Source organism: Hyperolius riggenbachi, chromosome 2 (assembly GCF_040937935.1).
Source record: "Hyperolius riggenbachi isolate aHypRig1 chromosome 2, aHypRig1.pri, whole genome shotgun sequence".
NCBI lineage: Eukaryota > Metazoa > Chordata > Amphibia > Anura > Hyperoliidae > Hyperolius > Hyperolius riggenbachi.
In genome coordinates, this window is record NC_090647.1 from 38,840,460 (window position 1) to 38,867,899 (window position 27,440).

At 46.6% G+C, this 27,440-nt stretch overlaps 1 protein-coding gene across 6 annotated transcripts in view; it reads right to left on the reverse strand.

Moving 5' to 3' along the window:
• The window catches only part of MYO7A (myosin VIIA), a 277,532-nt gene that overhangs the window by 39,063 nt on the left and 211,029 nt on the right, over positions 1–27,440 (reverse strand). For all 6 annotated transcript variants that reach the window (XM_068266665.1, XM_068266666.1, XM_068266667.1 and 3 more), the window contains 7 exons: positions 21,141–21,267; positions 20,651–20,770; positions 17,913–18,086; positions 17,045–17,272; positions 16,049–16,219; positions 15,212–15,329; positions 1,201–1,327 (listed from right to left, as the gene is read on the reverse strand). In XM_068266665.1, the coding sequence (XP_068122766.1) occupies positions 1,201–1,327; positions 15,212–15,329; positions 16,049–16,219; positions 17,045–17,272; positions 17,913–18,086; positions 20,651–20,770; positions 21,141–21,267 (1,065 nt within the window). The remainder of the gene's footprint in view (positions 1–1,200; positions 1,328–15,211; positions 15,330–16,048; positions 16,220–17,044; positions 17,273–17,912; positions 18,087–20,650; positions 20,771–21,140; positions 21,268–27,440) is intronic.

Here is a 27,440-nt window from a genome sequence, read left to right on the forward strand (position 1 = left end):
GCATTCTAAAAAATTGCTTAACTTCTGAAATAGACAAAAAGTTTTGATCTTGTAGGCAAGGATTTTCCTACGCCCAACCCGAGACCAGAACATTTAGGTGAGGAAATGTAATATCTACCTCCTCTGAGAGTTTTCCTCACGTGCTCAATCCTCCTCTTCTTTCTGTTGACCCCAGTTCTACGCAGACACGACACAACTGTTCACCGAGACGATATCTGCAGACCGCCACCTCCAAGATGGCTGCCATGTCCTGCCACCTACAACTGGTAAATGAGTAAGGGGTGCTTATATATTATTCCATTTTGTGGGCCTTTTGACCATCCAATCCGATAATGTTATCAGATAGAGGGAAAATGAGTACCGCAACTTGGCAGCCACATCAATGTTTTGATCGATCTCTGTTCGCTATCAGTTGAAAGGGACAATTGGGAATGCTGGAAAATTTCAGCCAAGAGGGCTTGAGCGGGTCCACAGCATTAACAGCGTTTGATATCGTGATGACCATTGGACCCCTAGCCGGTGTCCACCCCTCCCATTGCAGTTTAGAAGGCTTACCTGTTGGCTGGCGCAAATCCTAGCCCCCTCCAGTGTCAGATGTAACTGCAAGTACCTGTATCACCTGGCATCACTGCATGTAGTGACGTCACGTCACTACATGGGTCTGGTGGGTACGGGTGATTGTTGTGACGCCGGGCACTGGAGGAGGCCAGGATTTGGACCACCCGACAGGTCAGTCTTTAACACGGCATGCACCCATGAGGGGCAGCAGTAGGATGATTTCCAATAGAAATCAGTGTTCAGTGTGTGAGCAGGCAATAGATCCCACTCTGATTGAATCTGTGGGGATAAATTTTAAATGACGTACCAAATTCGCCTTTGTATTGTAGTTTTCAGACAGCAATTTATTTTTTTTTTATTGGCAAAAAAAATGTAGTTTACAGTTATGGTAACAGCACATAAGAGAATATAAACTATACTGACATTTACAAGCGCAGGCAGCACACCTACAATTTTTAATGTTACATAAATGACATAAGGCACGTTACACAACTTGAATACCTTGCCTCATACAGACAACATAACGTCATTTTCAGTAACGTCATAAAATGTTACATTTACATGCCCCGTCAGTATATGTGTAATATAATGTGAATAAGGCCCATAATGTGGTTCCGTATGCCCCACCCACAAGTCTCGTACCTGCTGCTGGATACTGCAGTGATTTCTGGGAAGGAGAGCTCCAGGAGAACCTGCTCCTGTTCATCCACAAAGTAGACTCCCGTCCAATTAACTGCCACGATCACATCGTTCTTAGGTAGGCTCGGTCCTGCAAGAGGCAGCAACAACAAAAAATCCAACTTTAATAGAAAAAATAGGGCTGATTAATAAAACTTCTCGTGACTTACTGGTCTTATCTGAAAGTGAACCTCCAGACTAAAAACCTACTCAGCAGCACTTAAAAGGCTTGGTGTTTCTTTAACAGTTTCACAGCATCAGAACTTTGTTTTTATTACCTAAGCTGAATTATTAGCTATGCAGAAGCTAAGCTCCGCCCCATCAAAGAAAACTGCCCTGGCATTTTTCCCCTGATGCTGTGCAGAGCATGATGGGATTTCCTATGTTGTTATTCACGTTGCCTAGCAACTGGGAGGGTTGATCAGGACACAGGACAGTTGGAACTGTGTCTCATGCTCCCTGTCACCTCCTTTCAACCAAAAAGATGGCTGCCATCATGAAATCAAACATGTTCCTGTACTTTTAAAACAGGGTGGATAGGAGATTACATTACCTATCTATTTTAATTAACATAACTAATGCAACTTAGTGACAGTATGTTTGTTTAGGCTGAAGTTCCTCTTTAAAGGCTCGTACACACGCCGTACTAAAGGCAACGACGGGTCTGTCGCCACCTTTTCAGCAGACAGTACAGCGTGTGTACACTCTGTCGGCGGACTGATAAGGCTGTTTCTGAACGATCTGCCAGGCGGATCGTTCAGAAACAGCCTTATCAGTCCGCCGACAGACTGTACACACGCTGTACTGTCTGCTGAAAACCCGCCCAGCGGGAGGCGACGACGGACCCTTCGTTGCCTTCAGTCACACGTGTGTACGAGCCTTAAGAATGATCTCCCCCTATCTGTTCTATGGTATGGAGTATCTCTCTATTCGTCTTATCTCATGGACCATCTCTCCTTATCTGTTTTATCTCATAGATATCTGTAATATCTCATTAAACTATCTCTCTGGGGGCCTGATTCACAAAACGCCAGTAAAAATGCCATGTGTAGATAGCGCTACTTGCGGTACATCGGTACAGACACAAGTCACCTTAAAGAGAACCTGAACTGAAAATAAAAAGTCAAAATAACCATACACAGGTCATACTTACCTTCTGTTTAATCTACTCCTCAATCTCTTCCTCCTCTCCTGCGTCCCATTTGTCCACTGTGATCAATGGAATTCTCCGTCCTCTATTTTTAAAATGGCCATTACCCCATAACAGCTTCCTGGTCAGCACACTGTTAAACTGTAATATCACCCACTTGAGCCATAGGGAAACATGGACATTACCTTGCACATTCAGTTGTAACTGACAGCTGCTGATATATAACTGACAGCAACTGGTATATTTCAGTTCTGACAATATTGTCTGATATTGTCAGAACTGGAGGGGATCGCTGTAAGAAGAAAATAGTTAGCTTCTGAGAGGAACTGACGGTGAGGTTAGTATGCAATAGTCATTTGCAGCTACCTCATGTGTTTATTTGAAATAATTTTCCTCGCTTCAGGTTCCCTTTAACCCCCTTGCCGGTCCAATTCCCGCGGCAAGGGGGCAGCGCAGCACTTTTTTAAAAATTTGTATTTTTTTAAATCATGTAGCGAGCTCAGGGCTCGCTACATGAAAGCCGCTGAGCAGCGGCATCCCCCCACCCACTCCGATCGCCGGAGCGATCAGAGTAAGCAGGAAATCCCGTTTGCAGGAAATCCCGTTCAGAACGGGATTTCCTGCTGGGCTTCCCCGGTCGCCATGGCGACGGGGCGGGATGACGGGACGTCAGAGGGAATCCCGATCCACCCCTCAGCGCTGCCTGGCACTGATTGGCCAGGCTGCGCAGGGGTCTGGGGGGGGGGGGGGGAGGGGGGCGGCTCGGCGCGGCGGGTAGCGGCAAATCGTCGGGTAGCGGCGGCGATCGCGTACCACACACAGCTAGCAAAGTGCTAGCTGCGTGTAGGAAAAAATTTTTGGAAAATCGGCCCAGCGAGGCCTGAGAAATCCTCCTACGCAGGTTACCCCGAGCTGAGCTCGGGATAACCGGCAAGGAGGTTAAAGTGAACCAGAGACGAAGCACCCTTGTGTATTTTACCATGTATATCAGTAAGAACATTAGAGAAAACACTTACCATGCTCTCTGTTTCCTCCTCACTGCTAAAAGTGTCTGTTAACAGCAGTCACAAGAATCCCAGACTGAGCAATTAAATCTGGCTTTGCTGGGAATGATTATAGCTGAGTCATTATAGCAAAGCCACAAGGGGGCAGGCTTGGGCTTGAAATAACACCACAGAATACAGACTTAGCTATAATCTTTCTGTAGCAAAGCTAGACGGAGCAGCCTGACTGTTCAGTCGGGGATTCTTATCAGAGGTGATTATAGTCAGATTACACAGAGAACAATGAAACAAAGGGCAGATTAGGTGTTTACTGTCATGTTCCCACTGATTTATAAGGTAAAATACAAGAGGGTGCTTCATCTCTGGTTCTCTTTAAGCTACTGTTTGCTTTGCTACTGCCAATTACACTCAAAGGGACGGTTTACACTTGCAATAGAAACGTATTCGTTTGGTACGCTTTCTGGAGCAGACAAGAATGTAAGAATGGATTGTAATGTTAAAAATATTGTCCGTCATAACTTTTTCTAGAGAGCGGATCCCCAGGGAGACAATGAAAGCCAATGCAAAAATGGACCTTCCATTCCCACACAGAACTTTGCACTCAAATCATACGCCAAAGCGGATTGCCCAAACTTCCTGCTCCTCCACTCAGCGCCATTTTTTGCGGACTACCAAAACCACTCCCAAAACCTTCCCAATTACATTAACCACTTCACCCCCAAGGGTTTTTATCCTAACGGACCAGAGCAATTTTCAACTGTCAGTGCTTCTCCCTTTCATTCCCTAATAACTTTATTACTACTTATCACAAGAAAATGATCTATACCTCGTTTTTTTCACCACCAATTAGGCTTTCTGTGGGTAGTACATTTTGCTAACAATTTTTTTATTCTAAATGCATTTTAACGGGGAAAAATAAGAAAATAATGGAAAAAATTCATTATTTCTCAGTTTTCGGCCATTATAGTTTTCAAATAAAACATTCTCCTGTGAATAAAACCGACATATTTTATTTGCCCAATTGTCCAGATTATGAAACCGTTTAAATTATGTCCCTATCACAATGTATTACGACAATATATTATTTGGAAATATAGGTTGTATTTTTCTGGGGTTTTTTTTTTTGTCTGGTCCATAATTACAAGCCCCTATGTAGTAAAGTAAAAGTAATTTTCCCTCATAAAATATAGATTAATAAAGCTGAGTCCCTGATTTTATTTTTTTTACAAGTGTTTTTTTTGTGGGGAAAGAGGGGTGGGGGGGTTTTGAAAGTGTAAGTGTAACATCAGTGGATTGAGACTGCAATATTTATACCCACCACACGAATCCCCCGCGAGAGAGGTTGTAACTGAATTCCCTGCCAGAGAACCCCTAGAGCCTATGGAGCAGAGAACCAAGCGACAGATCAAACCTCCCCTGAGGTTGACATATGACTCCAGAGGAAACAGTTCTGAAGAAGCCATCACCACCGTCTGCAGATCTACTAAGACACAAGTCCATCAGACCACTGTACCAGTGTGTGATACCTCCTGCCCCGTATCCGACACACCATGGTGGGAAGTCCCACTGCCCACAACCCAGGATAGCTTCAGTTACCTAGTTACATGTAGGTATTAAGTTAGATAATTGGTAGTTAAAACTTTGTTCTTTGGGGGCCAAAGACTTTCAGTGGGGGGAGAGTGTAACATCAGTGGATTGAGACTGCAATATTTATACCCACCACACGATGGCAACCTCACCCCTCTTGCAGAGTTAAAGGAAGTGGACAGAGGGGGGTGATGGGGGGAGGACAGGAGAAAGGAGGAAGTGAGAGGACAAAGGGGAGAACAAAGGACAAAAGCATAGAGGCTGGAGGGGCATGTGGATCTCTCTGTCCCAGCCTCTGCGTAAGCCATTTTCGTGTGGTTCAGAGGAACGGACCAGGGCAGAAAGAGGAGTACAATCAGGCTCCAATTGATGCGATTAAACAAGGATAGCAGGAGTTGGACGCGAAACAAGCCACCAGCGACCAGACAGGAGGAATCGTCTCACCTAGCCCAGAGGACAAGCCATTCCTGAGTGTTGCTTGCTGCAGCGACGAGACTGGTGAGGGGCCTGTGGCCACAGTACTTTGGGTTTAACTGTTCCTTCACCTGGCGAGCGAGAAGGGGCCCCTGCCCCTCTCAGCTCAGAGTCCTTTGGAGAGCTGGTCGTGCCATGTGGATTACAAATACCTTCTCTTGAAGGTCTGAGCGCTCCAACATTAACTTGAATGGGCCCCATCGCTAGCAGACTTTATAGCAGTTTCACCACTGGCCAGTGGTTAGTCAGGGTTTGAAATGTTTTAGCTAAGTGCAGTAGCTAGTTGCACCTCCTCTGCTATTTGTGTGAATTGCATATAACTGTTTGCCTGTTTGATTGTTAAGAATTGTACAGCAGTCTGTCTCTCTCTCACCCAGCGCATTAAGGGGCAGAGTCTCTTCACGGGTGGACAGGGGAACAAACTCTATTTATGACTGTTGCACTATTGAACTGCTGTTTCTGCTTCACTAACCCATTGTCACTAAGCTGTTGCTTTTATTTGATGCCATTGTACCCCTATACCATTGTGAATCCTGTTTGCCCACACCCTTCTCACAGGGCATCTTGTCTGCCCCTAATAAAACCCCCCTTATAGTTATTGGTGTGTCGGAGTATTAAAGGGTCCTTTCACAGGACGGGTCATCACTGGGGACAGTAGGAGAACCCAACTCTTACAGCAGCTCCTGTGGGAGTCAGTGCTACACGTGGGGGCTCGTCCGGGATTCTAACCTAGCCCCTAGAGTGATGACTGCCCTAGGAACAACGAGCCAGGCCAGCAAAATGGACCCAGTCACTGCTGCCCGCTGGTGTTTAGAAGAAAATGGTAGACTACAGTTCAGTGTGGTGATGGATATACCTGCTGATGGATGGACAGAGAATCAAATAGATAAAGCTATCACAGCCCTAGCACTTGATCGTCGGGTGTTCGTCTTAGACACACGGACTGATCCGGAGATCTCTCACACATATGCCCTGCTAGAAGTGAAAAAAGGCCTTCCCACTTGCTTCCAGAACACAATCTTACAGCTAACGGATGACATCAAAGTTCAGTTGATCCGACCAAGTCCCTCAACCAACCACTCAGACAGTTCCAGTGAAAGGCCACCAAGTAAAAGAGAGGTCTGCTCAGCCTCTGTTGACTCCATGCCCACCACCCCAGGATATCCACCCGCTTCCTTCTACACTGATATGGGAAAACTGATGGAAAATTTAGTGACAAATTCATTCCAACCTATCAGTTATGGGTACAGAAAACTGAGGGTTTGTTCTGGGCAGATACCTGTCCCATCCGGGGAAGATGACTTTGAGACCTGGATAGACCAGGCTGCACAGGCCTTAGATGAGTGGGAGGTCTCAGATACAGTCAAGCGACAGAGGATTGTAGAGAGTCTACGTGCCCCTGCTTCAGATGTTGTCCGGAATCTTAAAAGAGACCAGCCGGGTTGCACTGCCACAGAGTGTCTGGATGCCCTTCGTGAAGTTTTTGGGCAAATAGAAAGTTGTGCTGACTTGATACATCGGTTTGGACATACCTACCAAGAGGAAGGGGAACGCCTATCCACCTTTGTCACTCGCCTGGACAAGATCCTACACCAAGTAATCCAAAAAAAAGGAATGGCACAAGACAATGCAAGTGAGGCTTTATTGACTCAGATCCTAAAAGGTGCACAACCTTTAGACCCTATCATGCTGAAAATTCAAATGAGAGACCGAAGTGACCTTTTCACCTACTCAAAACTGATTAAGGCCATTCGAGAGGAAGAGACACTGTTGTCCGCTAAGTCCCAGAAGATGACCACCTCTGCTGGTTCTGGGCGAAGTAGTGGTAGTGCATCTGTGTACTTAGCACAAACCCCCTTGGAAGCTCCGGGAGAGATGGACAGTAAGACCCCTTCTACTGCTGAGGCCCTCACTCAGGCGATAACCCGGATGGTGCAGTCAAATTCCACTTTACAACAAGCTTTTACTGAGATTCAGAGATCGATGATGCAAGTGATAGAGACTCAGGCAGGGATGCAACAGTCCATGGCTGATCTGCAGAGAGCTATTGCACACCCTACCCCAGAGGGCTCACAGCTATCCAGAGGAATAAAGAGTAGAAGTTATTCAGCCGGAGTAGAGTGCTTTAATTGTGGGCAAACTGGACATTACCGAGCCCAATGCCCTAAACCCCGGCACTCTCGGACCTTAACAGAGGAAGCGCGCCAGGCCCTACAGGATCTTTTACCTGCCAAGCCGGCGGAAAACTTCAGAGGGCCCCGGTGAAGGAGCAAGCCGGGAGCCCAATTGCTTCAGACAGCTCCAGCCCGCATCTAAAGGATGACTGGGCAAACGTACAGGAACCCTTGAGTAGGACATTGCACCGGATTCCTAAGAGACAGTCAAATACGCCTCCCTCAGCAATGGGCCCCAGTGTACAGGGGAGAAATACACATCAATGTGAGAAAGGCCACCAGGAGCATCGCTTAGAGCGTAACAGGAGGCCAAAAGGAGTGCAAGCTCAACCAGCCAGGCCTACAAGTACACCTCCTTCTGGGCAAATCCCTGCTAACTTAGTGGGCCCCTCTCCAGTGGTGCCTGTTCAAATAGAGGGCATCTTCACAAGTGCGTTACTTGACTCGGGTGCACAAGTGACTTTATTATATCGAGACTTCTATGATAAATATCTGCAGCACCTGCCCCTGCGAGAATTAAAAGACCTAGAGATCTGGGGAATTGGAACCGAGCAGCTCCCCTATGATGGGTGAAAAAAGGTATATGGAAAAAACGGTATCTCAGGTCTATGATTACCTGTACACTGGCCGGTGCCTAGCCTCAGCTGGACTGCTCATACAGCTCGTGCAAGATCAAAATCAAAAAAAGGAGACGGCACACCACTGGCTCTGCAAAACTTGCTGTGTATTAAGCGAACAAACACTACATGTTACGGATCAGCGATCCTTCATCAGGTGTATAACCACCTGATGAAGGATCGCTGATCCGTAACATGTAGTGTTTGTTCGCTTAATACACAGCAAGTTTTGCAGAGCCAGTGGTGTGCCGTCTCCTTTTTTTGATTTTGCCCCTATGATGGGTATCTGCAGATCAAGTTGACCTTTGACCCACTGGTTGTTGGGCAACCGGGAACCTTTGACACCTTGGCCATTGTATGTTCTCGACCCCCAGGTTCAGTGAGAAGTTCTTTAATTGTGGGGACTAATACAGACCTGATAAGACGAATCTTGTCCCCCATAGCCTCCTGCTATGATCTACCACCAGAAGGTGTGCACCCATGCTTCATCCAGTCTACCAACGTTTAGTCCAAGAACAGAGGGCTCCAGCCGAGGGAGTGGGAAGATTGTGGCGATTGGGGAAGAAGGAGAAACTGTTGCAACCAGGGGAAGTGGCATGCCTTCAGGCTTCAGTAAGACTGAGCTGGGATCTGCCGGGACCGCATGTCCTGCTAGAAACCATCCCTGGAGAGAAGACAGCCCCCGGGATAGAGTTGATCCCTGAAGTGATCCCAACAAAGGCACTACAGAAGGCTCAAGGAAAGATCTCCGTCAGTGTTTGTAACACCACTGACTCCCCAGTGAGGATCAAAGCCCGGATGCTTCTTGGACAGGTGGGCTCAGTCACCCCAATTTCGCCATCCCTTTCAGTGGGGGGAACTGAAGATGGAATCCCTGTAGACAGCTTCTACCCAGCAGACTCCCCGATATCTCCAGAATGGAAGAGCAGGATTCAAGCCCTGCTTCTGAAACGGCAAGAGTTATTCTCCAAGAGTGAATTTGATGTTGGGTGTGCGAAAAGTACTCAACATCGCATACACCTACAGGAAGACAAGCCTTTCAGAGAGAGATCTCGTCGGATTCCATTTGGGGATTTGGAAGATTTGAGGGAACAGATTGCAGAGTTGAAGAGAGCTGGAGTGATCCGTGAATCCCGAAGTCCCTATGCCTCCCCCATAGTGGTGGTTCGGAAGAAGGATGGGTCCATCCGAATGTGCATAGACTATCGCACTCTTAACCGTCGTACCACCCCAGATCAGTACACAACCCCACGAATAGAAGATGCCCTACATTGCCTAACAGGAGCTAAGTGGTTCAGTGTACTGGATTTGCGCAGTGGGTATTACCAAATTCCAATGCACCCCGATGACAAAGAGAAGACCGCTTTTATCTGCCCTTTGGGGTTCTACGAATTTGAAAGAATGCCTCAAGGTCTTTCAGGAGCGCCTGCAACCTTCCAGAGGCTGATGGAGCGCACAGTGGGAGACATGCATCTGCTAGAAGTCTTGGTGTATCTGGATGACGTGATTGTCTTTGGAAGAACACTGGAGGAGCATGAGCAAAGGCTGGAGAAAGTACTGAGTCGACTTCAGGAAGAAGGACTGAAACTGTCCCTTTGAGAAGTGCCAGTTTTGCCAACCGTCTGTCACCTATCTGGGGCATGTAGTCTCAGCTGAAGGCGTGGCCACAGACCCCAAGAAGCTGGAAGCTGTGGTCAATTGGCCTTGACCGCAAGATGTAGCGGGATTGAGATCATTCCTGGGGTTTTGCTCCTATTACCGAAGATTTGTGGAGGGATTTGCCAAGATGGCCCAACCCCTTACTGAGCTCTTAACGAATGAAGGTGACGAAAGTGACTCGAAACTTTCAGACAAGGCTCAATCAGCTAAAGGGCCCAGAAGACCTCGAGAGTCAATACAGGAAGAGTGGTCCGATCGTTGTGAGGAAGCATTTCAGCAGCTGAAGTGGAGTCTAACCCATGCCCCAGTCCTAGCCTATGCTGATCCTACTCTTCCTTATGAACTGCATGTGGATGCTAGTAGAGAAGGGCTCGGTGGAGTGCTGTACCAAGAGCATGAACGGCATCTAAGACCTGTTGCTTATGTAAGTCGAAGTCTCTCCCCATCTGAGAAGAACTATCCTACCCACAAGCTGGAGTTCTTGGCTCTTAAATGGGCAGTAGTAGACAAGCTTAGGGACTACCTGTATGGGGCTGAGTTTGTAGTCAAGACAGACAACAACCCACTCACCTACATCCTCACTACCGCTAAGTTAGATGCTACAGGACACAGATGGCTAGCTGCACTGGCTGAGTTCCGCTTCAGCTTGAAGTATCGACCAGGAGTGGGGAACAGAGATGCTGATGCCCTGTCCAGAAGGCCTCATAACACTGGAGCTTCGGAAAGAGACTGGACTCAGCTGACCCCAGAAGGGATACAAGCCTTGTGCCAGGGGGCAGAACATTGGGTCAGAGGAGTGACAGGGGCTGAAGTTGTTGGAGTCAGTACAAAAGGGGTCCCCAAACTCTACTGCAACCTGACCCAATTGAAGGATGGGAGCTTGCCCATCCTTAGAAAAAAGGATCTGAAGCAGGACCAGTCAGAAGATCCCCTCTGCCGACTGACCCTGGAGGCCCTAGAAAGCCAACGACCAGAGCTCCTGCAAACTGAATCTGTTGAGAAGGCCAAGATGGTTTACAGAGAATGGAATCGGCTACAGCTCCAAAATGGGCTGGTCTACCGTAGAGCTCCTGTTGATGATCTGGAAAAAAAGTGGCAGTTATTCCTTCCTGAAAAACACAGAGAGACAATACTAGTGGCCTTGCATGATGACCATGGTCATTTTGGAGCAGAGAGGACTCTCGGCCTAGTCAAAGATAGATTCTACTGGCCCTGTATGAGAGCTGAAATAGAAAGCTACTGTCACTCATGTCTGCGGTGTATACAGCGAAAGACCTTGCCCACTAGATCTGCCCCAATGGGTCACCTACAGAGCCAAGGCCCCATGGAGTTGGTATGCATGGATTTCCTGTGCCTGGAACCAGATATGAGTGGACAAGGAAGTATCTTAGTGGTGACTGATCACTTCACCCGATACGCCCAAGCTTTCCCCACAAGGGACCAAAAAGCTTCCACAGTAGCAAAAGTCCTAGTAGAGAAGTTCTTTGTCCATTATGGTCTACCGCAGCAGCTTCATTCAGACCAAGGTCGAGACTTTGAGGCAGGGGTCATACTTACCGGCTTTCGTACACGTTTTCTGCACAGAAAAACTGACTTCAACTGAGAACTCATGTTAATCAATGAGCTAGGTCACACTTTAATGCAGATTTCGCATGCAGAAAAAAAACTGACATCTTGCGCAATTTGTCAGTTTTCTCTATAAATTACATTAGCTGTTGTAAGGTAGAGGTCACATTTGTCTTTCAGTTTTCTGAAAAGTGTAGAAACTGAAAGACAAGTGTGACCCCTGCCTGAGAGTAAACTCATCAGAGAGTTATTGCAAGTGCTGGGGTTGCAAAAGTCACGGACTACTCCTTACCACCCCCAGGGCAATCCACAACCCGAGCGGTTCAATCGCACACTTTTGAATATGTTAGGGACACTTACCTCTGAAGAGAAGCAGCACTGGAGTAAATATGTCTCAGCAGTGGTCCATGCATACAACAGCACAAAGCATGATACAACAGGATATTCACCTTACATGCTAATGTTTGGGAGAGAAGCTCGACTACCAGTGGATCTTGCCTTTGGCACCTCCACTGATGGGACTTCAGCTGCATCTCATAAAGGCTATGTTGACCGACTTCGGAGGAACCTGAAAACTGCCTATGAAAAGGCCCAAAGTGCTTCCAATATTCGGGAACAGCAAAACAAGAGAAGATATGATCTGAGGGTTCGGGTCCATGACTTACAACCGGGTGACCGGGTGTTATTGAGGAACCTGGGCCTTCATGGGAAGCAGAAGTTAGCTGACCGGTGGAGCTCACAGCCATACATTGTTTGTGCACGGTTGCCCGGCCTTCCAGTGTATCAGCTCCGTCCAGAGGGATAGACAGGGCCCTTGAAGACTTGGCACCGCAATCACCTTCTACCACTGAATAAAACAGTGCGGGTGCCCCCTCCACGTGAACCATCCCTGCCTAAACGAACCCCAGTAACTCGGTCACAATTGCCTTCTACTGCAGTGGAAGAAGAGGATGACGAGGAAGAGGACCTGGAGATGGAATGGCTGTGGCGGTTTGACCCCATTGCTTCCACACCGCCTATAGAGGACAACTACTCTAGGCCATTAAGAGCTGATGCACAAGAATTCATACCACGGGCCCAGGTTGAGGAGGGGCCAGAACAGGTACCCACTGAGCCTGAAGAGGAAGGAGAGCCCCAAACTATGGCTGAGACCCCATCAATGCCACCTCGGGAGATTGTAACAAAATCCCCCGCGAGAGAGGTTGTAACTGAATTCCCTGCCAGAGAACCCCTAGAGCCTATGGAGCAGAGAACCAAGCGACAGATCAAACCTCCCCTGAGGTTGACATATGACTCTAGAGGAAACAGTTCTGAAGAAGCCATCACCACCGTCTGCAGATCTACTAAGACACAAGTCCATCAGACCACTGTACCAGTGTGTGATACCTCCTGCCCCGTATCCGACACACCATGGTGGGAAGTCCCACTGCCCACAACCCAGGATAGCTTCAGTTACCTAGTTACATGTAGGTATTAAGTTAGATAATTGGTAGTTAAAACTTTGTTCTTTGGGGGCCAAAGACTTTCAGTGGGGGGAGAGTGTAACATCAGTGGATTGAGACTGCAATATTTATACCCACCACACAATGGCAACCTCACCCCTCTTGCAGAGTTAAAGGAAGTGGACAGAGGGGGGTGATGGGGGGAGGACAGGAGAAAGGAGGAAGTGAGAGGACAAAGGGGAGAACAAAGGACAAAAGCATAGAGGCTGGAGGGGCATGTGGATCTCTCTGTCCCAGCCTCTGCGTAAGCCATTTTCGTGTGGTTCAGAGGAACGGACCAGGGCAGAAAGAGGAGTACAATCAGGCTCCAATTGATGCGATTAAAGTGAACCAGAGACGAAGCACCCTTGTGTATTTTACCATGTATATCAGTAAGAACATTAGAGAAAACACTTACCATGCTCTCTGTTTCCTCCTCACTGCTAAAAGTGTCTGTTAACAGCAGTCACAAGAATCCCAGACTGAGCAATTAAATCTGGCTTTGCTGGGAATGATTATAGCTGAGTCATTATAGCAAAGCCACAAGGGGGCAGGCTTGGGCTTGAAATAACACCACAGAATACAGACTTAGCTATAATCTTTCTGTAGCAAAGCTAGACGGAGCAGCCTGACTGTTCAGTCGGGGATTCTTATCAGAGGTGATTATAGTCAGATTACACAGAGAACAATGAAACAAAGGGCAGATTAGGTGTTTACTGTCATGTTCCCACTGATTTATAAGGTAAAATACAAGAGGGTGCTTCATCTCTGGTTCTCTTTAAACAAGGATAGCAGGAGTTGGACGCGAAACAAGCCACCAGCGACCAGACAGGAGGAATCGTCTCACCTAGCCCAGAGGACAAGCCATTCCTGAGTGTTGCTTGCTGCAGCGACGAGACTGGTGAGGGGCCTGTGGCCACAGTACTTTGGGTTTAACTGTTCCTTCACCTGGCGAGCGAGAAGGGGCCCCTGCCCCTCTCAGCTCAGAGTCCTTTGGAGAGCTGGTCGTGCCATGTGGATTACAAATACCTTCTCTTGAAGGTCTGAGCGCTCCAACATTAACTTGAATGGGCCCCATCGCTAGCAGACTTTATAGCAGTTTCACCACTGGCCAGTGGTTAGTCAGGGTTTGAAATGTTTTAGCTAAGTGCAGTAGCTAGTTGCACCTCCTCTGCTATTTGTGTGAATTGCATATAACTGTTTGCCTGTTTGATTGTTAAGAATTGTACAGCAGTCTGTCTCTCTCTCACCCAGTGCATTAAGGGGCAGAGTCTCTTCACGGGTGGACAGGGGAACAAACTCTATTTATGACTGTTGCACTATTGAACTGCTGTTTCTGCTTCACTAACCCATTGTCACTAAGCTGTTGCTTTTATTTGATGCCATTGTACCCCTATACCATTGTGAATCCTGTTTGCCCACACCCTTCTCACAGGGCATCTTGTCTGCCCCTAATAAAACCCCCTTATAGTTATTGGTGTGTCGGAGTATTAAAGGGTCCTTTCACAGGACGGGTCATCACTGGGGACAGTAGGAGAACCCAACTCTTACAGCAGCTCCTGTGGGAGTCAGTGCTACATAAGTTATTAATGTTATTTAATATTTAAGTGAATGTGTATGTATTGCCTGTATGTGTAATTTTACTTTTTGGCCACAAGATGGCGATAGTGAACACTTTCCATTCAATTTTTTTATTTTTTTTTACATTTTACTATGCTGTGGCTGTTTTCTTTTTTATGAAAGGACGTCCACTCATTCCAGGCATTGCGATTGGGCAGATGACCACTTAGTCCTCTTCCCCAATCCCAGATTGCAGTGACCCGGTGGTAAATGGCAGTGTGAGCGCGTGCACACGTGCAGAGTGGCGGCAGGAGCGAGCGACTTATTAAAACGTCCTGGAGCCGTTAACAGGCTCAAACAGGCCTTCTTAATAAGTTACAATGTCGTTAAGTGGTTAACAAGGCCTTGTTTGGTTAAAATATCGTTTGGTAGCAGCACAACCACTCCCACTTCCTTCCTATTGGAGAAGTACATTACCATAATCAAACAGCCATAAGGAAGTACACGATTTTACTATACGTTTAAACGTACTGGAAACAAGTGCTACAAACAGCACAAAACTGTGATAAACTGATTCATTTTTAAATAAAAGGATCCCATCCGTTTTAAAAGGATCCGTTAAGATCCACTGCAAGTGTGAACTGGCCTTCTGTGAGCTATACATAAGAGATGGAGATTGTATAATGCAAAATGACTAATATACCTGAGAACTTGAAGGCCTCATAAAATCTAGAGAACAGTAAAGGCCACTTAAATCTGGCAAAGTCCACCACATTTTCCTTCACCTTCTGTGGGTCGGATCTCCGCTGGGCGTATATACCCTGCAACGGTACAAGATTTAAAATGAAATGGCTGTTATTAAATGTTAAGAAATTATTTTTCAGCTTGTTAACTGGTTTTTAGATCTCAGTCAAAGATTCAGGACAGATTCCTCCTCCACTATGCAACAAGAAACGTGCTGCGTTACAGATTGTCCAGCAAGCTTGTGGTGAAGCAGAACTCCTAGGAGGGTATAAGGGGTTGAAAGGGATCAAAAAGCCTCCTTACTAAAATGCAATGCGAAACAGAAGTTTGCCTTCTTAAATCAGAAGGCATTTGCGATTATTAAGGTTGGAGTGAGCATATGAAGTCTCCCACAATGCATCCCTGCTGAATATGCAAATCATCTCTTTGTTGTCCCTGTAAACTAAACACACCTCCAGAACCGCTGGAATGTAATGATGTTTCAGCTTGCTAATATTACAGAGCCATAATAATCCAGCGTGCATACAGACTGTTTTGGATTGGTTAGTCCTCATCAGTGCATGGCATGGATTGATGTGGCTCCATGGGGTAGGAGTTACAGATTGCCCAGTGATTGCCCAGAATGCACTGCTTCCTCCTTCACTGACAACTCACTGAGCTGAGCAAACTGCAACAGGCTGTGAGCCCAGTAATTTTGCAAGCTGTCTAGTAATAAAGTCACGTCCACATGTCCGGGTGAGTTGCCCTCAGTCACGTTCTGAACATTATTTTGCCAGCACATCTACCTTCATCATACCTTTTTGTGTGCAGCGATGATGAACTGGGCCCATTTCTCCACGTTTTTGGATGGTGTGATCTCTCGATCTGGGATGTAGGACGGTATGAGATTTAACAACCTCTCCATGATCAGCTCCGCCCCGTAATCCACAAAGTACTGCTGGGAGGCCAGTTCTGCCAGATCTTCTTCCTGGAGAGGTGAGAGAAATCCATTGTAAAGCTTACCACTTATAATTCAGTAGCACACAAGGCCGTATTTATACTTTTTCCGCACCTATGCCCTCCCATTCCAGCGGTGCTGGGCTAGTGCCACCATTGCTATGGTAATGCCAGTTACTAATGAGTGTTATCAGAGTGTGCGTTACCTTTGCAACATTTTAGTCGAGTACTACAGGTCGCGCTGAGCTTCATGCAAGCAGGCTACTTGGTGGCAGGAAAAGATATTAAACATTAAAGGACACCTGAGGTGAAAATAAACTATTGAAATAAACAATTGTATTTATCTGTCTTCTCCTAAAAATGACTTTTTAAGATATTCCACAGTTTTGTTTTATATTTAAATCTACTTTTCAAGTTTTTACTCTTTTATTGTTTTTGCTCCATGACACATTCATTGAAGTATGCCAGAGCTAAATTCTATGAACTATTGACCCATTTTATCTCTTTCTTGCTCTCAGAAGCCGTTTTCTGCTAGGAAAGTGTTTTATAGTTGTAATTACTTATCAGTGAGGGTCACACTGTAGTCTGACCCAGTCCTGACTCAGACAGGAACTGCCACTTATATACCTGATGTTTAACTCTTTCAGGCAGAGAAAGAAAAAAAGGAACACAGCATAGTTATTTGTGTGCTAGGCACTGTACATACCCATGTCTATCTCATCGTGTCACGTCACCTCGGGTATCCTTTAAGACCATGTCCACATGTCTCCCATTACAATAATAACTCAAAAGGCATACTGACTGAAAACACACTCTAAATTCACTTAAAGTGGAGCCTGGATGGCATTACACTCACCTTGTCACACCTGTATTCTCCAAACTTCACCCCTCTCACTATCTGCTGGTAGATGAGGTTGGTGGCCACGTTGTCCTCAGTAGGATCGTGCCAGGGGGTGAAGATTTCTTTCCTGAAGAACAGCCTCCAGGGGGCGTTCCTCTCCTGTGCCCCCTGCTCCTTGGCATACTGCTCACACTGAGACACGGCATCCATCACGTGATCATTCCCGCTGCCCAGCGAGGACACCTGGTGGACACAGCAAATAAAACGCTAATAGAGGTCCGACGTATATCTTCAAGCTCTAGAGATGTGATTGGTTGTCTGGCAAATGTGCTTTTGCTTTGTAGCCTCCCTGGATATTCTATGGATTGTATATGGAGATATAATATGAATTACGGTAAGCCAGTGCGGAACTGCTGGATCATTTATGGCATCCACACTGGAGGAGGCTTGGAGATCTCTGGAGATGTCTTAAGCCTGTTACACACATCCAATTTTGGTTGGCCATTCATTGGCTAATTTTACCACCCCCATGTATTAGGAGAGCTTACCTGCACAATCTGTTCATAGCATTCAAAATCTATGGGCATTCATACTATATGGAGGCTGGAAAATTGGTTAGAGGATGGCCAATCAAAATTGCATGTTTGTATGCCTCCTCAAGTACATCAGGTCTGCAGGCTAGAGTGAGCCAATTGGTCAGAGATCACTCATTGCATCTAATGAATTCTGGGTAAGTGTGTGGGGGTGGGCTAGAAGGGCACTATGAAAAAACATGAAAGGGAGGAAGGCAAAACATCTCAATATAATGTCGCAGAAAACTACAAATTCCCAAAATATACAACACTGGTAGAAAACGCTGAACAGGAGAGACGTTTATTGGTACCTTATCAAACAGCGCTATGTACAAGGAAAAGCCAAATCGGTCTTTCAGATTGATCTTGTCAGCCAGAGAATTGCAGAGTTCCTTGGCTGTGGTGGCCGAGTCCGTGAGAAGTGTCTTCGTTGTCCCATCCATGAAGGTGACCGGAAGCATGATGGGTTTCTTGGACTTGGTGGCCTACAAAGAAGAATGGGAAGCAATAAAGAGGACCTCATGTTCCCAGCTCTCCTCTTGCTCCTCTGATGTTGCCTTCTCACTGCCAATCCTGACGATTACCCTGAAAACCCTCACTTACAAACCCTTCCATAACTTGTCCACCCAAAACCCACAAATTTCCAGATAGCAGCAGGCCCGGTTCTAGCTACTATGGGGCCCTGGGGCAAAAGTAACTTAGGACCCCCACTGACACCCCCCCACAGCATATCCACCCCCAGAGCCCCAAAGCTGGCTGCAGGGCCCCATGCTACCCCACCCGTCAAACAATATCATTAGGTGTCCATCCTACTGTATGCCCTCTCAAAAGCATTGTTGGGATCCCCATTATTTCCCTCCTTCTTTCCCCCCACAAATGCAGAGTGTACAAACATTGGGGTCTTACCTAATCCAGGCAGGACACAGGAGGCAACACCTTACTCTGTGCTTCAGACTTTGGCTGCCAATTAACACTGGAAACAGGTAGTGCAAATTAGTACCATACCTGTGGGTCACCATAGCGGGAGGGGGAAGACCCCTTGGGGTCCCCCTAGAACCTCTGGGGCAATTGCCCCCTTGCCTCTATGGAAGCGCCAGTCCTGGATAGCAGCCCAATTCCAGCGGAGGTTCTCCTATGCTCTTCCTTGACCATTTCTTTACTCTCTACCACTTACGGCCTTATTCCTTTCTCTGTATATCTTCTGTGTTACACCCTTCATGCTTCACCCTGAATCCTCTAAGCTAACACTCAAAACCAGGACCGGATCATCAGGAACTTACTGCCGTCTCCTCGCTACATTCTACTCATTGCTTTACTGAATAATTATATTCCTTCTTCTTCTACTTCTTGATTGTAAGCTTGTAAAGGTGCCCATTAACAATCCAATCGCTTACATCTGAAAATGGCGCCTGCGAATAATGGCGCACGGTGTTGCCACTAATCCGTTTGCCGCTTATCGCTATTTAACGTTAAAGCCTTATCGTTATTTAGCGTTAACACACCGAACCCTCTCTGTACCTACCCCTAACCCATAAACCCCCTGGTGGTGCCTATACCTAACCACCCCCCTGGTGGTGCCTAAACCTAACCACCCCCCTTGGTGGGGCCTAACCCTAAACCCCCCCCCCCCTGGTGGTGCCTAATCCTAAGACCCCCCCTGGTGGTGCCTAACCCTAAGACCCCCCCCCCCCTGGTGGTGTCTAACCCTAACTACCCCCCTGGTGGTGCCTAACCCTAAGATCCCCCCCCCCCCGGTGGTGCCTAACCCTAAGACCCCCCCCCCCCCCCTGATGGTGCCTAACCCTAACCTTGACAGTGGTACATTAAATCCATTCACCGTTTTGCAGTTAAATAACATCTGCAGTTTGGCTTATGTAGGGGGCTATTGATAAATAACGTTAGTGTGTGCCACTATTGATAAATAACGTTAGTGTGTGCCACTATTGATAAATAACGTTAGTGTGTGCCACTATTGATAAATAACGTTAGTGTGTGCCACTATTGATAAATAACGTTAGTGTGTGCCACTATTGATAAATAACGTTAGTGTGTGCCGTTTTTCTTCTTTTTTCCCTGTGCGCCATTATTATGCAGTACTAACGATAAATAGCGATAAGCGTATCTTTTTAATGTGGCGCCATTTTTATGCATAGGCGCTGTGCGCCATTATTCACTGATCTGATCCAATCAACGAAGGGAAAAATGATATGCAATTCGATCAGACCAAAAGAATCACACTGAAATTCGGAACAACCGGTAGCACGATCATTCATTATTGATTGGCACCATGAACTCTTTAGCAGCCAATTCATTTAGAGGCTTGCAAGTGCTCCAGGCCAATTTTTTTAGCACATTTTTTATTTCTTATTTTTTACATTTCCTTACTACTGATTAGTACTGCTGTAGTGGGTATTTATGGTCACTTGTCACTAGGGGGCAGTAGGAGTCTAGGAGACAGAGGACTTCTGCTTTCAGTTTCTATATTTTCTGCTAGTAGAGAGACATCAAAGCTTTGCAAGCATTTACAGCACAAGTTCTGCTGACTGAGGTCAAAAGCAATGCACTTATCTCTAATAAGATAATTCCTTTGAAGCTGCTAATGGGTTAAGGGTTAATCTGATAAGTCATCCGATCGATCATTCAGGAGTTCATACTGTCAATGGGCACCTTAAGGACAGGACCCTCTCCGATCGTGTCTGTCTTTGCAGTATTTATTTTGCTATAACAGTATGTATGAGGGCCATCTGGAAAGTAACAGCTTTTGTTTCCGTGTACTATAATCAATTAAGTAAATAAATAATATTAATTTTAGGCACTTTGTATCTTCTGATTATTTCTCTACATAATATTTGTCATGTCTTTTCACAAGGTTGTCATTTTCTTTTTTAGCAGTAGCATTACACTCCTCACCTAAGGGTTGGATCTGTGTGGCAGATAAAAGCAAACAGGTTTTACTGGACCCTCATATAGGTCACTTATGTACAGATAAGTTTGTACTGTGCACAAACTATGAGTGTGATAGGCAGATGATTGGTGGGGGATCACTCACCTGGAGCTCCAGCCAGCTAGGGGGTTGTGTCCGAGTGCCGTTAGCGAATGTCCTCCGCAGCCGCTCCTCACAGTACGGAGCGTATCCTGGGGGGCCTCCATTGATGAAGTTCCTCAAGTACTATGAAACACCAACATATGCTTAGATTATGTGGATGAGAAACAGACATGACCAACTGTTCCCACTCCCGCAGGTTGTGCCCACAGTGCCCAACAGTCTGGCTCTCCCATTATCTCTACAAGATCTTGGCGAAACATGAATGCAAATCTAGAGTTAGTAAATGTTGTGATATTGCAGAAGCTCATTGAAACGATGCTATAGCAATTGCGTGTCATAACCAAAGCTAAAGGACGGTCCAAAGAAATCTTAAGGAGTGTGTGACCTTTGTTTTTTTTTGGACAGGTGGTGTATACCAGCTTCATAAATCAGAGTTGCTGCAATGTGACCTTTTTGTGGTCCATAGTAATAATAAATCTCGCTGAGGACTGACCTTGACAAATTTCTCTGAAGGAGCGAAGCAGCCCACACACAGAGACATGAGGATCCAGCCGCGGGCGTGGCTGCTCTTTGAGGGATTTTGGGTGAGCTGTTTGGCAATTTGGCAGTAGATTTCATCCCTGCAAAATCAAAAGAAATCAAGTTATTATTATTATACGGTAATTATTATTTAGTATTTATATAGCGCCGACAGTGCAGTTTCTAGGCTAAAATGCACCCAGGGCGAGGGTGTAAAAATTGCGCCCCCCCCCCCCCCCCCCCCGAAGCAAGGTATGGGTGCCCGCAGTGTAGGTTAGCCAGGTCTAGTTGCACTCAGTATAGATTCCCCCAGAATAGGTACCCCAGTATAGGTAGCCAGATATAGGTCCCCCCAGTATAGGTAGCCAGGCATAGGTGAGCCAATATAGTTGCCTCCGGTATAGGTTAGCCAGGTAGGTGCCTCCAGTATAGGTAGCCAGTATAGTTGCCCACAGTATAGGTTAGATAGGCAGGCGTCCCCGGTAGATAGTTAGGTGCCCCCAGTACAGGTTAGCTAGGTGGGTGCCTCTAATATAGGTAGCCAGAATAGTTGCCCCCAGCATAGGTTAGATAGGTAGATGCCCCCTGTATAGGTTAGTTAGGTAGGTGCCTCCAATATAGGTAGCCAGTATAGTTGTCACCTGTATAGACTAGCTAGGTAGGTAGGTGCCCCCAATACAGGTTAGATAAGTTAATGCTCCCACTATAGGTTAGATAGGTAGCTGCCCCCCAGTATAGGTTAGGAAGGTGCCCCCCAGTATAGGTTAGATAGGTAGGTGCCCCCCAGTATAGGTTAGATAGGTAGCTGCCCCCCAGTATAGGTTAGATTAGGTAGCTGCCCCCTCAGTATAGGTTAGATTAGGTAGCTGCCCCCCAGGTTAGATAGGTAGGTGCCCCCCAGTATAGGTTAGATAGGTAGCTGCCCCAGTATAGATTAGGTAGGTGCCCCCCAGTATAGGTTAGATTAGGTAGGTGCCCCCCAGTATAGGTTCGATTAGGTAGGTGCCCCCAGTATAGGTTAGATAGGTAGGTGCCCCCCAGTATAGGTTAGATAGGCAGGTGCCCCCCAGTATAGGTTAGATAGGTAGGTGCCCTCGATATAGGTTAGATTAGGTAGCTGCCCCCTCAGTATAGGTTAGATTAGGTAGCTGCCCCCCAGGTTAGATAGGTAGGTGCCCCCCAGTATAGGTTAGATAGGTAGCTGCTCCAGTATAGATTAGGTAGGTGCCCCCCAGTATAGGTTAGATTAGGTAGGTGCCCCCCAGTATAGGTTAGATTAGGTAGGTGCCCCCCAGTATAGGTTAGATTAGGTAGGTGCCCCCCAGTATAGGTTAGATTAGGTAGGTGCCCCCAGTATAGGTTAGATAGGTAGTTGCCACCCAGTTTAGGTTAGATAGGTAGGTGCCCCCCAGTATAGATTAGATAGGTAGGTGCCCCCCAGTATAGGATAGGTAGGTGGCGGTGCCCCCTCAGTATAGGTTAGATTAGGTAGCTGCCCCCCAGGTTAGATAGGTAGGTGCCCCGCAGTATAGGTTAGATTAGGTAGGTGCCCCCCAGTATAGGTTAGATTAGGTAGGTGCCCCCCAGGATAGGTTAGATAGGTAGGTGCCCCAAGTATAGGTTAGATTAGGTAGGTGCCCCCCGGGATAGGTTAGATAGGTAGGTGCCCCCAGGACAGGTTAGATAGGTAGCTGCCCCAGTATAGGTTAGGTAGGTGCCCCCCATGATGGAGGGGGGAGCCGCAGCCGCGGGGAGTGCAGCCCGACCTCTCCCTCCCTTCCTCTCCCCGGGCCGCCCTCCGTGCGATCCCCCCTCGGACTGCAGAGTAATGTGCAGGGAAGTGCTGTGCATAACTACTCACCTCGCTGGCTCCAAGCGCTGCTCTCTCGCCGCCAGTCTCCTCTCTCTCCATACACGCTGATACACACTGCTTCCGGCTAAACAGGACGCAGCGTGTGTGTGTATCAGCGTGTAGGCAGAGAGGAGACTGGCAGCGAGAGAGCAGCGCTTGGAGCCAGCGAGGTGAGTAGTTATGCACAGCGCTTCCCTGCGCATTACTCTGCAGTCCGAGGGGGGATCGCACGGAGGGCGGCCCGGGGAGAGGAAGGGAGGGAGAGGTCGGGCTGCCCTCCCCGCGGCTGCGGCTCCCCCTCCATCACAACGCCCCCTTCCCAGCAGCGCCCTGGGCGGTGGCACGCCCCGCACGGCCGTAGAAACGGCCATGAGCGCCGACATCTTCCGCAGCGCTGTACAGAGTATATTGTCTTGCCACTAACGTCCCTCAGAGGGGCTCACAATCTTATCCCTACCATAGTCATAGTCTAATCTCCTATCATTTTATTATTGTATGTATTTATATAGCACTGACATCTTCCGCAGCACTGTACAGAGTACATAGTCATGTCACTGACTGTCCCTGGGAGGGGCTCACAATCTAATCCTACCATAGTCATAGTCTAATGTCCTACTACCATATTATTATTATTATGTACACTGGGAGGACAAGAAAGAAAACAAAAAGACACCGGGAACCCAATCTGGTGTATTGGCTTCAATTCATCAAAGGGTGTTCGATAACAAAACCCCAGTCCTTAAAATACCGCATTCGGTATTTTACACTTCACTGTGCTAATTCATCAATATTTTCCCATGTGTGGTAGAGGTTCGTTAAGTTACCGAACTACTAGGCTTCAATTCATCAAAGGCTGTTCGATAACTGCAGAGTGGTGCAGAGCAGCTTGGAATGTCCGTGTGTTGTTACAAGCTGATAACAATAGAAGGCATCCAGACATCCCTTTGTGATGTAAAGGTGTTATAGTTACTGTTATTTATACTGCCTCTGCTGCTCTGAATCTGTTGATCAGTCTTTCTTAACATTTTATTTATTTGCCACAACGTAGATGAACTTCCTGGAGACATTACAAATGCCATGCTTGGTGATTTCACCACTTGCATCTTTGCATATTCAAACAGGGCCTGAAAGGGTTACACCACCGAAGGGAATCTGGGGATATATTTTGTCCCGTTCTCTCTGCTCACTGCTTGGGGGGTCTGACTCTGAAAGCTTGTGTGGAGAAGCCTGTGTGACCTATCAGCGGCACTTGCAGGAGAACAGGGGCTGTTTCTATTGGCTGCCTGCTCCTGCTAATCATGAAAACATTCACACAGAAGGCTTTCGAAGCCTGTAATGACAGGGGAGAGCTTGAGATAAACACCGAATGTGTTAGCGAATGTGGGAACCTTGATGAATTAACATTTGTTGAGCACATGTCGGTAATTTATCTCATTGCTGTGTCATTTCAGCTTCTCATTCGGTAACAGCTTTGATGAATTAACATTTTCTAAAGTGCTTCGTTAAGTCAGCTGTTTTCAGCATTACCGAATGCGGTAATGCTTGATGAATTGAAGCCATTATCTTTCGTATGATTTAGTCAACGTAGAAAAGTGATCATACATACTCACAAAGCCAGGTTGCACCTGAGGCAACCAGTCTGTGTAGCATGTGGGGAAGTGCCATCCCCACTCGGCCTTGTGATGTCGTTTCTGTGGTCGCAGCTCCTTGGGAAAAATGTCACCTGCCTAGGTGGTGTCCCCTGTTCCCAGGGGAGGATAACTGGAAAGGGAAGGGGGGGGGGGGGGGGGAAGGAGACGCCCTAGAAGGTACTCATGGGATGGTATGTAAAACCAATAGGCACTTAAAATTGAAAAAAATATATTTTTGTAAACAATAATAGTCGTTGTTGATACAGCGTATGTGTATAAACACCTCAAAGAGGTAGTGGCAAAAAGCTTAAAGTGAACCAGAGACGAAGCACCCTTGTGTATTTTACCATAGAAATCAGTGGGAACATTAGAGAAAACATTTACCCTGCTCTCTGTTCCATCCTCACTGCTAAAAGTGTCTGTTATCTAGCTGAGATAAGAATCCCGGACTGAGCATTGAGTCTGGCTTTGCTATAATGACTCAGCTATAATGATTCCTGAGCAAAGCCAGCAGGGGGCAGGCTTGGACTTGAAGACAGCAAAGAACACAGTCTCAGCTATAATTATTCTGTAGCAAAGCCAGACCGACTGCTTAGTCGGGATTCTTATCTTAGAGGTGATAACAGGCAAATTAAACAGAGAACAATGTAACAAAGAGCAGATTAGGTGTTTACTGTCATGTTCCCACTGATTTATAAGGTAAAATACATGAGGTTGCTTCATCTCTGGTTCTCTTTAAGCTTCACTGTATTGAGAAATGGAATGATCCTACCTTAACAAGTAGTCACTCACAAGGTATATAAAAGATGCTTTAATGGGGCACTTTTTTTTTACAAACCATCCCATGAGTACCTTCTAGCGCACCTCCTACCCCCCCCCCCCTTTCCATATTATTATTATTATTATGTATTTATATAGCACTGACATCTTCTGCAGCACTTTACAGAGTACATAGTCATGTCACTGACTGTCCTCAGAGGAGCTCACAATCTAATCCTACCATAGTCATAGTCTAATGTCCTACCATATTATTATTATGTATTTATATAGCACTGACATCTTCTGCAGCACTTTACAGAGTACATAGTCATGTCACTGACTGACCCTTGGAGGGGCTCACAGTCTAATCCTGCCATAGTCATATGTACATCGTAGTCAAGGGTTTCCTTTAGGGGAGCCAAAGGGATGGTCAGAAATGCCAATTTTCAATTCCATTGAAATGCCAATTTCTGCCGATGCAGATTTCCGTTTTCTGAGTGTGAGAGAACGCGGAAAAGCCGCCGCGTGTGCTGCTATGGAGGCGGCTGATTACGCATCCAATGCGGCGGTTTTCACGCGGAAGCATGCGTCTGGTAACAGGGCAGAACGCGGAAAAGCCGCCGCATGTAACAACAGTAAGGCGGCTGGTTCCACGTCCAACGCGGCGGTTTGCACGCGGCAGCGTGTGTCTGGTGTGGCTGAGTCTGTTAGTGCACACAGGCTTAGGAATACGCGCGCGCTGAGAGGCAGAACTCTTATATTGGGCAAGGAGAGGCATCACGCCGATCAGCTGACTCCAGAGCAGCTTACTATTGGTTGATCAATTAGGGGTGGTGCAGGAGAGCACTGCTCCATATATACAGTGGTGTGAAAAACTATTTGCCCCTTCCTGATTTCTTATTCTTTTGCATGTTTGTCACACTTAAATGTTTCTGCTCATCAAAAACCGTTAACTATTAGTCAAAGATAACATAACTGAACACAAAATGCAGTTTTAAATGATAATTTTTATTATTTAGTGAGAAAAAAAACTCAAAATCTACATGGCCCTGTGTGAAAAAGTGATTGTTAAAAAATAACTTAACTGTGGTTTCTCACACCTGAGTTCAATTTCTGTAGTCACCCCCAGGCCTGATTACTGCCACACCTGTTTCAATCAAGAAATCGCTTAAATAGGAGCTATCTGACACAGAGAAATATACCAAAAGCACCTCAAAAGCTAGACATCATGCCAAGATCCAAAGAAATTCAGGAACAAATGAGAACAAAAGTACTGTAATTGAGATCTATCAGTCTGGTAAAGGTTATAAAGCCATTTCTAAAGCTTTGGGACTCCAGCGAACCACAGTGAGAGCCATTATCCACAAATGGCAAAAACATGGAACAGTGATGAAACTTCCCAGGAGTGGCCGGCCAACCAAAATTACCCCAAGAGCGCAGAGTAAACTTATCCGAGAGGCCACAAAAGACCCCAGGACAACATCTAAAGAACTGCAGGCCTCACTTGCCTCAGTGTTCACGACTCCACCATAAGAAAGAGACTGGGCAAAAACGGCCTGCATGGCAGATATCCAAGGCGCAAACCACTTTTAAGCAAAAAAAACATTAAGGCTCGTCTCAATTTTGCTAAAAAACATCTCAATGATTGCCAAGACTTTTGGGAAAATACCTTGTGGACCGAGGAGACAAAAGTTTAACTTTTTGGAAGGTGCGTGTCCTGTTACATCTGGCGTAGAAGTAACACAGCCAGGGGAGGACTGGCCAGGGGGGAAGGGGGGAGATTTCCCCCCAGGCTGCCTCTCATTTAATGATTTAGGGCTGGCCGATCCACCAACCGCTTCAATCATTATTATCCAATTGGATGAAAATGTGTGCCGCCAAAAGCATGCTTAATCAACAATTTGACTTATTTGGGTGGAAAGTAGTTCAATCTGAGAACAAGGGAAATCTCGGGCCGATGTGGTCGTGAAGTGCGATAATAACAAACTATGAACGCGATGTAAACCCCAGCTGTTGTCCCTCAAAATGTATT